Source organism: Neodiprion virginianus, chromosome 4 (assembly GCF_021901495.1).
Source record: "Neodiprion virginianus isolate iyNeoVirg1 chromosome 4, iyNeoVirg1.1, whole genome shotgun sequence".
NCBI lineage: Eukaryota > Metazoa > Arthropoda > Insecta > Hymenoptera > Diprionidae > Neodiprion > Neodiprion virginianus.
In genome coordinates, this window is record NC_060880.1 from 26,324,536 (window position 1) to 26,338,939 (window position 14,404).

The 14,404-nt window shown below is 35.2% G+C and overlaps 2 protein-coding genes and 1 long non-coding RNA gene across 7 annotated transcripts; 2 read left to right on the plus strand and 1 right to left on the minus strand.

Moving 5' to 3' along the window:
- Nucleotides 1-17: 17 nt before the first annotated feature.
- On the plus strand, nt 18-9,115 carry LOC124303361 (Fanconi anemia group M protein). 5 transcript variants are annotated; one of them, XM_046760466.1, is made up of 13 exons: nt 18-549; nt 816-983; nt 1,366-1,538; nt 1,739-1,828; nt 2,008-2,232; nt 2,352-2,505; nt 2,639-2,760; nt 2,859-2,978; nt 3,121-3,286; nt 3,355-3,509; nt 4,180-4,432; nt 4,534-6,969; nt 7,065-7,189. In XM_046760466.1, the coding sequence occupies exons 1-13, from the start codon at nt 378-380 to the stop codon at nt 7,100-7,102; spliced, it is 4,272 nt and encodes a 1,423-aa protein (XP_046616422.1). In that variant the 5' UTR covers nt 18-377; the 3' UTR covers nt 7,103-7,189. The 5 variants fall into 5 exon arrangements, with proteins under 5 accessions (XP_046616422.1, XP_046616420.1, XP_046616421.1 ...); XM_046760464.1 differs by adding an exon at nt 7,880-9,115 and having other exon boundaries at nt 20-549; nt 4,534-7,517; XM_046760465.1 differs by lacking the exon at nt 1,739-1,828 and adding an exon at nt 7,880-9,115 and having other exon boundaries at nt 20-549; nt 4,534-7,517.
- Nucleotides 1,532-2,660, minus strand: LOC124303368 (uncharacterized). The gene is made up of 3 exons (XR_006907905.1): nt 2,608-2,660; nt 2,072-2,196; nt 1,532-1,799 (listed from the first exon to the last, which is right to left on the minus strand). It is a non-coding gene; the product is annotated as an uncharacterized LOC124303368 (long non-coding RNA).
- A 1,573-nt stretch (nt 9,116-10,688) lies between the features above and the next one.
- On the plus strand, nt 10,689-13,905 carry LOC124304035 (uncharacterized). The gene is made up of 3 exons (XM_046761973.1): nt 10,689-11,286; nt 12,186-12,701; nt 13,632-13,905. Exons 2-3 carry the CDS (start codon nt 12,213-12,215, stop codon nt 13,785-13,787), a joined length of 645 nt encoding a protein of 214 aa, XP_046617929.1. The 5' UTR covers nt 10,689-11,286; nt 12,186-12,212; the 3' UTR covers nt 13,788-13,905.
- Nucleotides 13,906-14,404: the final 499 nt, after the last annotated feature.

Sequence of the window (14,404 nt, forward strand, 5' to 3'; positions counted from 1 at the left end):
GCAACATCCGTGACCAGATGCGTCGGACATCTTCTCGTAATTTTGTGGTTTATGCGCCGCAAATTTCCATCAAATTTCTCAGGTGCTTTTGAGCTCTCGGATGAGTTTTTGATTACTTTAAGTGTCCACACTTAGTGCCTTTGTAATCTGAAATTTCCGGTGATACGTAATACAAGACCTTGCGCGTGTTTTAATTTGTACTGTTGTACCGAATGCCGATGGCTAACAACGATTCATCATACATGTATATTAATCATGTTTAGATACCTTACATTTTAAGTTGAAGGGAAATTGGAGGTTATTAGTCAACTAAATGTGATAGTGGCGCTTAAAACTTTTGATCAAGATTAGATGACAGCAGACGAAGAGTCGATAGAATGGAGCTGTTACAAAGAGAATCGCTAATCTCGTCGGAACCTGGTACAAAAGGTTTCGATTTGTCCGCCGGCGGGAATTGGATTTATCCGCTCAATTACCAATTCCGAGAGTATCAATATACCATAACAAGAAACGCACTTTTTAGTAACACTCTTGTCTGTCTACCCACTGGTAATATATTAATATATCTGCATGTTTTTTTTCTTCTACGATTCAATGCTTGCGTACAAATACATGAGTTGTAGTTTCAATGCCTATAAGTTACGCAAAGAGAATCGTAATTTATTTTGAACATACGATGATTTTTTGTCTTTGACATGCGTTAAGAAGTAAATCATGTTACGACAGGCCAGTTTTGTCAACACTAAGATTGGCACTCAGTAGTATGTTAGTGCACAGGCAATAAAACAGAAGTGACAGATACCTTGCATTTTCAGGTTTGGGGAAAACTTTAATTGCTGCTGTTGTGATGTATAATTTTTGGAGGTGGTATCCACAAGGAAAAATAGTGTTTTTGGCACCTACAAAACCTCTCGTGGCGCAACAAATATCTGCTTGTCATAACATCATGGGAATTCCTAGCTGTGACACAATCGAACTTACTGGTAATGTCTCATTAACATGATAAATTGATCTATGCTTACTCATGCTTAATAATAAGTAATCAGCAATAATGGTTAACAACGATGCAGTTATTTGCAGACTGGAGCAGGACAAGTTAACATTTATAATTAGAATAATAAAAATTTATTTACATTATAATTATTTTCTGAAGAATTAATGTTTTCAAATTCATGAAGAAGTATTAGCTAATAGAATGGAGCTTCAGGCTTCATAAAATTCATTTGTGTTTATGGATTATCAACAGCTGATGATAGTCAGAAACAAATCAAATTACCATATTTCGAAATCTTGTTGTTCCACCTAAGTAGGTCAATGATCATTCTTCTTTATAACTCATTCTTTCTATTTAATATATTTTTACAGGTTCAATGAACCCGAAAAGTCGAAAGATAGCTTGGTTGAAGAAGCGTGTTATATTTGCTACCCCACAAGTATTTCAGAATGACTTGGATAAAAATATCGCACCTGGGGCTTTAGTCAGGTGTGTGGTAATAGACGAGGCTCACAAAGCTTTGGGAAGACATGCGTACTGCGAGGTATGTATAGAATGTAATATGCCAGGTACCGTAGATATTGATGATGTTTATGGCTAATATAAATATATTTTGTAAATACAGTAACATACTTGACAAAAATGTACTTACTTTTATAGCAGTAGTCATTGTTCCAAAATTGCGTAAAAATGATCATACGTGTTGAAACTACTCTTTACTTATAATGTTTTTCGTTCTACTAGAGCCTCCGATTACTGCGTACTCAGAGTTCTTGCCATCGTATTTTGGCACTTTCTGCCACACCTGGTAGTAGAATAGAAGATGTTTGTCAGGTATGTATCGAGCGGTCAACTTCAATGAATATCTAGTATTTCAATGCGAATTTTGAGAGGGCTGGTAAATCAGAGGTGGTGGTGGAATGCTGAGTCTATTGGTTGTTATAATAGAGTTTGTAGGCTTATAATGAGTGAACATTAATTTGACAGGTGTTCACAATTTTATCCTATAACAGGTAATACAAAATTTGTGCATATCAAATTTGGAATTGCGAGATGAAACATCACCTGACATAGTACCTTATCTCAATAAGCGGCAAATGGACATTATTCTGGTACCGTTAGACGACGACCTATCCAATTTCAAAGAAAAGTACATTTCTATCGTGGATCGTTATGTCCGACTTCTCGTTCAGTACCATATACTGAAAGGAAAGGCAAACGCAATTAGCAAAGGAAGGGTTAGTATTTGCAATAATCCTGCACAAATGGTGATATAACTGAAATATAAAATTTCTATTTGTTATTTACTTTTTTGGTTCTCAGTACTTATTTAATACTTGTAACTCTATTTTCGTAGATATTCTATTTGTATAAAGAATTTAAATCAAAGACCGTAAGACCTGCTAACTACGGCCAAATCATGAAAACGATGAACAGATGCATGTCTTTGTATCATGCCTACGATTTGATGATTCGACACGGTCTTCGCGCATTCGCTTCTTTTTGTGAGAGTACGTTTCTGCTATTTTTTCTTTAAAATTACTTTTCATGTTATTGAAATTTTGAAATTGTTTAAAAATGAAACTGTGAAAAAAATTCGATTTGATAATTACAGCGTTTCGGAAATCATTGTCTGTTCAATAGCTCACTCCAACGATTTCTGGATGACTGAGGAACCTGACTTACAAAAATTACTTGAAGAAATACTATTATATCTTGGACCATTTCCAAATGTTTCTCCTTTACCAGATGGCAGTGTAAACGAAGTATGTATACGTGTTATTATTGAATGACGTATTTAAAAATGATATGTTTATTCCTGAGAGTCTATGCAATCACCTGAATATTTATCATTTATTTCAAGATTCCAAAAGACGTGGTTTTTGGCCATACTAAGTTTCAAAAGCTTAAGGACCTCTTATTGGATCATTTCCATAAGTTTGCTGCAAGACGCGAGGAGACAAGAGCCATTGTTTTTGTTGAGGTTTGCATTGCATACATAATTGTAATTCAATTAAGCAAGAATTTGGAACTTCTTTGTCATTTAGACTGTAAGAAACTACAACCTTACCTTTAATTATCAAGTATTTTGATGCTGAATTTACTTCTTGTTTTGCTATTTTTAGTATCGTGACAGTGTAAATGAGGTGTATGTCGCCTTGCTGCAATTGAAGCCAATACTTCGACCAAAAATGTTTGTTGGCCAAGCAGGGCAAAAGCGTAAACAACAAATGCAAGCGATGGAGGCATTTCGAAGCAACGAAGCTAATGTTCTTATTTCTACATCAGTGGGTTAGTAAATTTGAAAGAAGTTCTAGATTTATGATACTTATATTATACGAAGAAATTGATTGTTACAGGCGAGGAAGGTCTTGATGTTGGTGAAGTAGATCTGATCGTGTGTTTTGACATATCACAGAGCTCACCTATTCGTCTTGTACAAAGAATGGGACGTACTGGTCGCCGTCGAGATGGTCGAATTGTAATGCTTGTTACCGACGGCAAGGAACACCAGGTAATGTCATAAATACTGTCATTAAGAATGTTAGTATTTACCATATGTAGATATATATGGCATCATCTGTATGAAAAATTTGTCCTTCCCATAAAAATTTCATTTTTTTTTTTTTCAATCACTCAAAGCATTTTTTGATGTAAAATAAAATCATCTTCGTTCCAGCCAAGATCTGCACGGTGAAATTAAGAGATGCTGCATTTTATTTGGATTTCTCCCATTTGATTGACAGACGAAAAACGAACTATTGCTAATAAAATATAAACAACTTTTTCCCCAAGCGATCAATGGCGTTTTTGATATACAAGGTTGTCAAATATAGTAAATCTAGTTTATATGCAAATTTAAACAATAATTCATTGCAGTTGAATGAGCATGTTTCGTATTGTGGCTTCCTCATCAATTTGGAGCATAATTTATTGATTGATAGTATGCTACCAATTCATTCAACAGCCTTGGGTGTCAAAAGCACCAATTATCACTTAGGGCAAAGTTGCCCATGTCTAAATAGGAGAAGTTGAATTCTTATATGCTAATCGAACGTGAAATAATCAAACCTGTTGTAGCAGATCTAAATCTCAACATACAGAGCAAACTATGGCTTTGTGGGGTGGAAGCTGAAGAAACTGTTAATTGTAATATGTATATTGTGTATATGTATCCGTTACAGTCGCTCAAGTCAACCATAGCCACAAAAGATTCTTTGAATAACAAGGTGTTCCATTCAAGCAACGTAGTTTCTGCTTTGTTTGCGGAAAGCCCAAGAATGGTACCTCCAGAGTTTGAACCGGAATGTTCTAAAATGCATATTAAACTTCAGCCCAAGACACCAACTAGCAAAGGTAAAAGAAAACGCGAGAAAATGGAGAATGATGTACCAAAAGAGAATATCAAAAAAGCAGTAGGCGTAAAAAATAATCCAGGTCAGTGTAAAATAGAAATAATGTAGTAAACTATATGCACATTTTTTCGGATGATCGAAGATGGACTCGATATTTTACTGATACTGCAATAATTTTTTTAGTTTCATCAATGCAACATGAAGCTGAGAAGGCCAACTCCAGCCAATCATCAATGTTACAATTTCTTAAAAAATCAAGTTCTATTGAAGATTGTGGTAAAGTTTCAAATCATGTATTGCAATCTAGCCAATCAATTTTACCAGCTGTACCAGTCTTGCAATATGACTCCATAAAACTACTTACTGATGATACTGCAGCAGTTGAATTCCTAACATTATGTGCAATCAAGGTATCGAAGTTGGAAGGAACATTAAATGAATCTAACCGAATTGACGAAACTTATCTACCCTCATCAAAACATGATGATGTGGCAGATTTCTTCAACTATCCAGTACCTGATTTAAGTATTTTGAGTTGTATTGCATCATTAGAAGAATGCACAGAGTACAGGATACCTGAAGTTACTGAAGACTATGAAATGGACCAAATTGACAATGAAGTGTATGTGATGGAACACAATCAGCCAAATCTCCTAGAATATGTTGATCGTAACAGTGCTCCAGCGGCTGGGGAGTTTAACTATGAAAACCTATTCGATGATTCTAGCCAATCCGATGAAACTGTATTTTTTGATGATAAAGAAATTAAGCAGTCAGATAGGAACTTGAAGGAACAGCTGCAGAATGTAGGGATGCATAATTTTGAAAACGATGATAAGGTAAATGATGGTGAACAAGCATCTTTGCAGGATAAAGGAGATGATTGGTATGCAGATTTACTACAAGATGATTTCTTTGATTGTATCTCTGAAGACCTCGTGAATACAGTCTCAGAGGATCAGAAGCAGGAATGTGAAGGAGATAATGAGCCCCCTAGTAAAGGCTGTTTCGAAAGTATTTTAGATGAATCTTCAGATAGCGAAATTCCTTCCAGTCAAGGTGAGCTAGATACAAAGAGAAACATGAGAAAATCGATAAGGAGTTCTATCAATGACACAATACCTGTAACCCAGAATGAATCAAGCATTGAAAAAAATACAGAGAAATCGGTAACGAGTTATCTGAATAAAGCTGTTCTAGGAACTCGGAATGATAATCATCAATCTATTAGCGAGAGTTCCAAGCCTTCAACGCGTCACTTATGTAGAGTTGATTCTGAGAGTATACTGAAACCGCAATTGCTGGTTAATACACGCGACACTAAGGAATCTGTGGATAGTAATAAACAATTGCATGGTAATGAAAAGGAAGGATCATGTGCACTAAATGTAACGGATCCTGAGTCACGATTTTCTCAATCAAAACAGAATGAGTTTTCGGTTTCGAGAAGTGATATCCATTCCGGAAGCAACCGTTTCAACCGAGCTGCAGGACTAGCTAATGTAAAAATTGATCAATCGAATAACAGCAATGTAAATGCAAATCCGTATTTGGACGAAGATGACGACGTCGTGTTCATCGAAGAAATAAATATTACTGCAAAACGTGATGAGAGCAGGACAAATTCTATTAACCAAGCACTAAACGAACATTATAATTATGATGAAGATGACGTAATAATCGATAACGAAGTTACAGTGACAGAAAAAAGAAATGCCAATGAAACAGATGCAGACACAGGTGCATCTTCAATAACGCAGATAATTCAGCTAATTGAAAATAGTAGTTCTAAAGGATTAGATTTGAGTAAAATAAGTAAAAATACTCAAAATATGTCAAATTGTTGCAAATCAAACTCATTCAAAGCATCGAAAAAGGTATGGCCAAAGAGAGATTTATCACCATTTGAGCAGAAAGTACCGAACCATGACCTAAGCGATAACAATACCACTATTGCCTCGCATTACTTTAATGGGAATGATAATAGTATTAAAAATTCAGATGTCGTTTTAAAAATTGAGGAACCGCCTGAGATTGAATTAGACTTGTCTGATATTAATTGGGATGATGCTTTTGAAGGTGGTGAGCCATTTGCAGATAATAATCAGGTCAGTGATCAGCTAAACGAAACAATAAATGGAGCATATGCGAAGGCTGATTTTAGAAATCGGTTATCTGATAGGCGTGAAGAAAGTCTTTTAGTGAAAAAAGAAGGATCGTCTGAAAATAATTTTGATAGCACGATAATTCTTTCAGAGAATACTGTGGACGACAAAAAATCTTCATCAGGAACAATAGTTGATTTTAATTTAGGTGATTATGAGTGGGATAGCGATTTTGAAACACCTGCAAATCCAGTTGAGAGTTTGAAGCAATTTAATAGGTTAAATAATAGATCTTCGTCGAAAAAGGCTGATGATACCATTGCTTCAAGGACTGCAAGCAATCCATTACTCTCCAAATTAGGAAAATCAAGCGCAGTTTCGAGCTCTGCAACAACCCCAAAAACAGAATTAAATACTAAAAAAAGCGAAGTATTAAAGTCGAGTGAAAGTAGGAAATATCAATTTGATGATGCTTTGGATTCCGAAGATGACTTTTTCGAACCTCATAACAAAGGTAAAATGGGTCGAGACATTCATCCAAAAACTAATTACGTGTTGACCTTAAATAAAACTCGCACAATATTGAAAGGGTCGAAAATATCGTTGCAGGAAAAAGAAAATATTGTACCAACCAATTCAGGATCTGAACTTACGAGTGCATTTCCATCTAACTCTAAACACAGAAACATTAAAGAAAAGCCTTATTATATAAAAGGTGCTGTTGTCGATCAAAACAAAATTACCGCGCTACATCGTCATTCGCTTAAGAGAAAGAAATGTCGGGATCGAGAACGAAAAAAATCAAAGTTTATAGATTGCGAGGCTGAAGTATCCCCTGGTACTACAAGTGGATCTTCAGGAGAGGATGCCGACTTAGATGGTTTTATAAGTTATACTCAACAGGACCCTGAAACAGTTGATATGCATACGCACTATTTGCAATCTATTAAAAGTGTTCACCAAACTGGTACCTTCCACTTTAAAAAACCTAGAGTTTTTGTTCCTGATAATGAAGTATTTTCCCAAGCTGTGCCCGAGGATGAGAATTCTACCTATTTACTCGTAAGTTCGTTTTATGCTTTCCCTTAATAACCAGAGTTGTGGTATCAGATAAGACAAAAAATAATCCCATGTCATAAAAACTGTATTTCTTCTTTATTTTGACTTATAATTTTAGTGTCAATATAGCTTTTCCAAATATCGAAGTTTACAATGAACTTATTACCCGCAATTTTAATTTTCTAAGTAAACTATTTAATTTCTATTTCTTTACATTTTGTAGAAAATATTTGAACACGATAAAATTATTAACTCAGTTCTTAGCAAAATAGTGATCAAGAATTATTAATACCTGTGATACTTTTATGGAGTAGAATTTACTGTGAAGTATATTGGGTATCTTTGAATAATTAATTGGTTTGCAGGATTCCTTCTGTGTGAGTGGTGGCGAAGACGATCTTCATGCAGAGTCGTATGACGAGTCTTTTCTTGAAGTAACAGAAAAAATATTGGACTGTAAGAAGCGAAAACATTCAAAACATGGTAGAGCGTGTAATTTGAAGAGAAGAAAAGTAGCCGAAAAATTGTATGATAGCAATAGCAGTGAGGATGAGACTGAAAATCTTAGAAAACAGATTCTGGACGAATCGATGCTTTATAAGAGAAAACAATGAACAAATTTCATCGGATCTCTAATCGTTTTCATAAAATTTTCTATTTATATGTTAACTCTTTGTAAATAACAGTGTAACAAATATATTGCAGTTTCAGCTCCTAGTAGAGTAGAAATATTTTTGTACTTCGTAAAAGAGATTCTGTGTATCTACATTTTTTTTCTGTGATATATACTCATTTTTCCATTGTTACAAGTTCGTAAATATGTACATTATGTTATTCCAATAGGTATCTGACAGGATCAGAAACCTGCTCACGATATACTTGTTGTATTTAAAGCTAACAGTAAACTGAACTGTTCTATCTTCTTCGAAATTCACTGTTATGTACGATGCATATGGATGTATTATACATGTATACACCAACATAGTTGAGCAGGAATTCTTCATGTAAGCTACAATTGACTTAGGGTGAAAATAGGATCAATTCATTACGACGGTATTATCCAAGGAAGTATTTCCAAATGCTGCTTATTTTTTATTGTTCTTACCACTTCAAAACAATAGTGCAACGAAATTTTAACATAGGGTTAAACAATGATGTTAATTTTTGTTTAAATCCCATACATCCACACCCTCAATGCTTTATATACGATTTTGAGTTGATAATTATTTATATTATAGAATTTTGTTATAACACATTATGTTGCGTTACATTTGTTGAACGATTGCACAAAGATACATTTAGTAATCGTGTATACATTAGTATGAAATACGAATGACGAATTATATATAATAATATTATCGACTAACCACAAAGAGTGAATGGAAATTCCATTGAGCATTTCTACAGCTGTTTGCTCTTTGGTCCTTCTAAGAAAGAGATCGAAAGATTCTACAATAGATACAGAACCGTAATTGACGGAAAAATATTTTTTGCCGGAATGTATTTTTCATGTTTCATTTTGCGATAAGCGAATTTTTATGTTAACTAAAGTGTTTAAGTGGTACAGAATAAACGGTTATCTAATTTCGTTGGAAACTATACATACGTACAAGTATATCAATATAATGAGCGATTCTTGTGAAATACATCGTTGTATTTTAACAAAAGTAAACGTAACGTCTAATAAGCAGATAAATATGAATACGAATTTTTCCATTCACAGTCATTGCAAAATCCTCCGAAGAATTCAAAAAACACCCTCGTGTGCGTTTGAATGCTACAACAGTAATATACGAAGTATATAATATATGTGTATAATAGTGTATAATATAATTCAACTTACACTTCTTATTCTGTAGATAAGAATTTGCCAGTTTCATTTACGTTTTAACCTAAATATTTACTTAATGATCTTTTATGCTGATTTTGGTCATCTTGAAATTTTCTACTTTTTTTTTTTATATCTAAACTCTATGATGTATAAGCGGTTACCGATTCGGTATAGCGCTCCAACTATAGTATCAATAATGAAAGAACGTGCGTTAAAGCTATAGTAGTGGTAATTGAAAACTGTTTCAATTTATGAAACGCTACTCGATTTATCGCGTGGCCTACATCTTAATTACCTTCCTTTCTGGGGTATTCAAGTGTTAGTTACTCATATGTGAAATTCGCCGAGAATCTTTGGTAACGACGATTCGTAAGGCATATATAATTATTCTTTCATACAACCGTACGGGATATTCTGTGTCAACCCATCATGAGATTGACCGTGACCATTTTTGATTTCATTAATTTTTTCCATTTTTCAACACCCATTCAACCCAGCACCCATGATTTCTTTCAGATTTTCATCTCGAACTAATTTTCGGTCGTAAATTTTTAAAAAATTTTGACTTCAGAAACTTTAAATGCCAATAAATCAGCTGAAAAAGAGATATTGACAAAAATAAGTATATTATTTCCATCGTCTTGAATCGGACTTTTATAAAAAAAAAAAAAATATTTCAGATCAGTAATAAATAGTTTTCGTGATTATATCTTACTTTTACGTAGAAAATATTTTTCTTAAAGAGTTGGGGTGGAATTCCCCATACACTTGCAAGTTAAATGAGAAAAATATCAATATATTGTTATTTGGGACTATGACTGTGCAAAGCGAAGGAAAAGCGGTATGTGAATTTTTATCTCAGTACCTAACTCTGTGTACATGGAAATCTCTGATTGAAATCGCGCATGCAAATTTGGATTTACGTTATGAATATACACTGCAAATAAATATTATAAACCACCGTCTTCCAATCGGATGCAATTAACCCTCGTACTGTCTTTATTGGGGAGGATTAAAAAGATACTTAATATTTATGAATTCCAACAATTTATAAACACTTGAAGGGGGGTCCTGGTCGATTTCAACGTTGATGTATACATCTCCAAGGATTGAAGTTCACGTATCTCAAACGCGAAAAAGGGCTTAACAGCCCCGTTCCATGCGCAATTCTGAACGAAAAGACTCGTAACACATTTTCATTTGACGTAAAAATAAAGCAACGGCATGAATTCTACGGATTTACTATTGCGATTCAGTAAAATTTATACCATTTCTTAATTTTTTAGACTTCAATCCTTGGAGATATATACGACAACGTCGAAATCGACTAGGGCACCCTCTTAAGACCATTTATTTCTCATTGTCAGTGTAATCCGCTCCATTGCATATTCAGCGTTTTAGACGTGTTTCTTAGCCGTGGTTATTTTGGTGCAGAAAATTCGTATGGTAGGTATGTACAAATATCTTCAACATTCTAAGCAATTATTACGGATATCGGTACGGACACTTTGCCAAACCCTGCAGTGGCTGGCTCTGCCTGCAAACGTAAAATTGTTCTGCGTTGAGTAACGACAGGTAGGAAGCCCCTCATTGTTAGAATTTCGAATTGGAAAAATATGGCGTAAACTAGTAATGCATGTACCTGTTACGTAGATATATTTATGCAATACCTATCGACCTAGGAAACCGGAGGTGCAGACGCTCGTTACGATGATAAGAAACTTCCGTTCCTAATGGTCACTGAAGGACAGGCCGACGACGATTAGTGGTTAACGTACCACCCGCTGAACCGTTAAGGGTAGCTACTTTCTATATAAGGAGCGAAATTTTAGAAACTAAAGGTCAGTCTAGAGTCTGCCGAAATCCGAAGAGGTTCCAAAGCCGGAAGACAACGCAGTGGAAATAAGTTACGCACAATAGCGTAATTCAAATCGAAACCAGGTAATTGTAAAGCGAATTAGCCTTTATCTAAATTTTCATTTCGAATGTTTATAAGTTCATTTGGTACAGTGACTTGGAACAATGATGTTGCATTTTTTCTTTATTCAATAATTCCTAATATTATGGATTAAAAACGATAGTCACTTTTCCCTTTTTTCGTTGTATTCACCGACTCCGGTTTTATATTAAATTTCTTGTAATGACATCACAACATAGAATACCTGTAATTGCTGAAAACAAAGGTACTCAGACCTTGCTGAATTTATTAATTATTTCCTCAATTAAATTAAGTTTCTAACTAATACGCGTTTGATATACAATTTAACTGTACGACAAGAATCATCGAAGCCATTTGCAGGTTTAACTAACTAATTTACACATACGTTTTTATAGTATATTATGGTTTTGGATGATTTATTGCAGAATTTGTTCGTCATTCTAAAACCCGTATTACAATAATGATTCTCCAGCTGCTATAAAACTTCTTTGCTTTAACTAAATATTTCGAAGGGCTTCGAAATTAAAAATCAAGGAGTATGGAATGATAATTTATCATCGTTAAATTATACTAAATTTGGATGAAAAAATATTCTTCCTACAGTTGACGTTGAAAGTATAGGGAAATGCTAAATCAATTTAAAAATGTCCGAGGAACTGGATTCGAAATTAAATTAACTGACGAAAAGTCGCAATCAACATAAATATGTCCATGGATCTGTATTTAAAAAATTTCCTGATAAAAACAATATGAAAACAATTCGCTATCATTATCGATGCGAATGAACTTTCCCCCCGTACGATGAAATTCGTATGATAGTAAACAATCGCATTGCAGGGCACGATGGAGACGCTTTGCATGAATATCTGTAAAATAATTATACAATGTGCATTCTTTGCAGACACATACAAAAAAAATAAAATAAAAAATGAATCGCATCCTGGTGATATTGTCGATGACTGTGGTCGCCGTTTTTGGCAACGCCATAATGCAGCCTGTGCATGACAGTTCATCGGCCTCGTCACAGCAGCAGACAGCTTCTTCGTCGGGCGCATCTCCCGGCGTTCATCAAACGCCGAGTTATACCGGGGTGGCGATTACGCCTCAGAACAGCTACTCTCCCTACTTCCCAACGTATCCCGAGTACAACGATCAGAGATATTCCGTGCAGACGGGGTACGAAGGATACGTCGTATCTCCCGAGGTTGCCGTCGAGGAACCCCAGGCAACCGGGTATTCCGGATTATGGTCCGTAATGTCGCCGATATCGAGATTCGCCCTGACCTACGGTGCCCGTGCCGGTGTTTATTTCTTAAATTTGTTGCTGCTCTTACTCCTCGGAGGAATCTTTACGACCTCTGTCTGCACCTTCACTCCACTCTGCACGATAACCTTATTGGGTTTAGGAAAGGCTCAGGTAAGCGACCTATGAATTATATGGGAATGAAAATGTGGTGCTGTGAGATCTCATGCGATGTGCCAACAAAATTGCATTATTTCAACTGGGGCATATTTAGTTTTGATAGAAATTTTTCACCGCATTTTATTTTTTGCCGTACGGTTAGTGGTCAATTTATGAATGCTCCATAATGGCCACCAGCGAATGAACAACCACGTTAAAATCAAATCATTGTACATAGTTATACTTTTTTGTGATTTCTTCGTTTACTGCAAGTAGTCACCGTATATTGATGCCATGTGAGAACACTAAAGCACCACAGCTTGCGTTAACTTAATTGTACTTTTTTATTCACATAATGTTTTCGAAAACACTTGTTATTAGTCCAGTTCTTCGCGCCACATGGCTTACAATTAGTGACGTCCCCACATTCGTTCCTCATTGGCCAGTTATTTCTTTAATGTTATGTAATACATTACTTCTCTACCATGAATCATAGGGCTGTAAGGTCATTAGAAACGTACTACTAACATACTTTGTGCGAGAGGGTATAATTCCCAGCTCGTACCATTTAATCGCCAGTATAGACCATCAGAACAGTCGTCTTGTGACTTTTGTTGATCTTTCTTTCCCGCGAAAATATGCAAAGCTAAGGAATTCCCATTGCGAGGTGGTTTTTACGTTTGGACTGATGCAATTAAGTAGGAGAGTAAAGATAAAAGTAAACGTGTATATTACACTTGCGGTTGTTGTATATGAGTCTATGTCATGCTATTATTGTCTGAATTCCAATGCGTACAACGAATCAAACGATTATCCTTACAGTGACATCCCTTCCTAATGATTTCTTTATCGTTGCTACGATTGACCGGGATTGCAATTGTCAGTCCAAAATTCTCGTTTCATTAAAAGCATGTATTATTTGTCTGTTTTTTTAAATCTACACAGGTCAGGGAACAAGTATCCGAATTGGCTCGTACCTATATGACTCCGGAGAGGATTTCCGCTGCTACTGGACTGGTGAAAACGGCGATCGACAAATACGCCGCGATGCAAACGCAGCCCATTAATGAGGAGACCAACGAAACTGACAAGAAATCTTGATCTAAAATCGCTCAGTGCATTTGTGATCACCCATCATATTTATGTCATTACAACTCAGTCATAGGCCATTGTAACTTTCTATTCACATGAAAATAAATTTCATTTGTTATTAAACTTATACTGACATCTCGGTACATCACGGTGCGCGCAGTTGTGTTCCTTAAATAATTTCTTCTATTACCTATCTGATGATGAATCAGTAAATTAGATCGTTTCTAAGATTTCTTTATTCTTTCACCAATTTATGATCATCATGGTAAAAAGTATAAATCACAAATTTCCCGCAAAATGACTCGTAGGATTTGACTCGACACTAACTAGAAATCTATATCAAACATAATTTATAAAATACAGGAATAATCGTTCAGTTATATTTCTTGTTTTCGCATGACGATCACAGCTTTTTGTCTGATCCGGGTTGGTGATCCTAAGAATTGGAATTGACAGAACGATTGTATAAACTTACACAAAAGCCGAGTCATTTTCCAGGAAAATCTTATCTCGATGATTTTACCTCAACCACAATGGTTGATAAATGAAACCCTACTACGATAAATATTTCTGATTTCTTTTACACCAATTTAGAAAAAACCCACCGTACAGCTGTAGAATCTGCA

Excerpts from the sequence above, each read along its gene's own strand:
- LOC124303361 (XM_046760464.1), top strand. The coding sequence starts at position 378 with ATGGAGCTGTTACAAAGAGAATCGCTAATCTCGTCGGAACCTGGTACA. Across the intron at positions 1,829-2,007 it reads GAATAGAAGATGTTTGTCAG|GTAATACAAAATTTGTGCAT; the intron begins GTATGTATCGAG and ends ATCCTATAACAG. Across the intron at positions 3,510-4,179 it reads CCGACGGCAAGGAACACCAG|TCGCTCAAGTCAACCATAGC; the intron begins GTAATGTCATAA and ends TATCCGTTACAG.
- LOC124304035 (XM_046761973.1), top strand. The coding sequence starts at position 12,213 with ATGAATCGCATCCTGGTGATATTGTCGATGACTGTGGTCGCCGTTTTT. Across the intron at positions 12,702-13,631 it reads TGGGTTTAGGAAAGGCTCAG|GTCAGGGAACAAGTATCCGA; the intron begins GTAAGCGACCTA and ends AAATCTACACAG.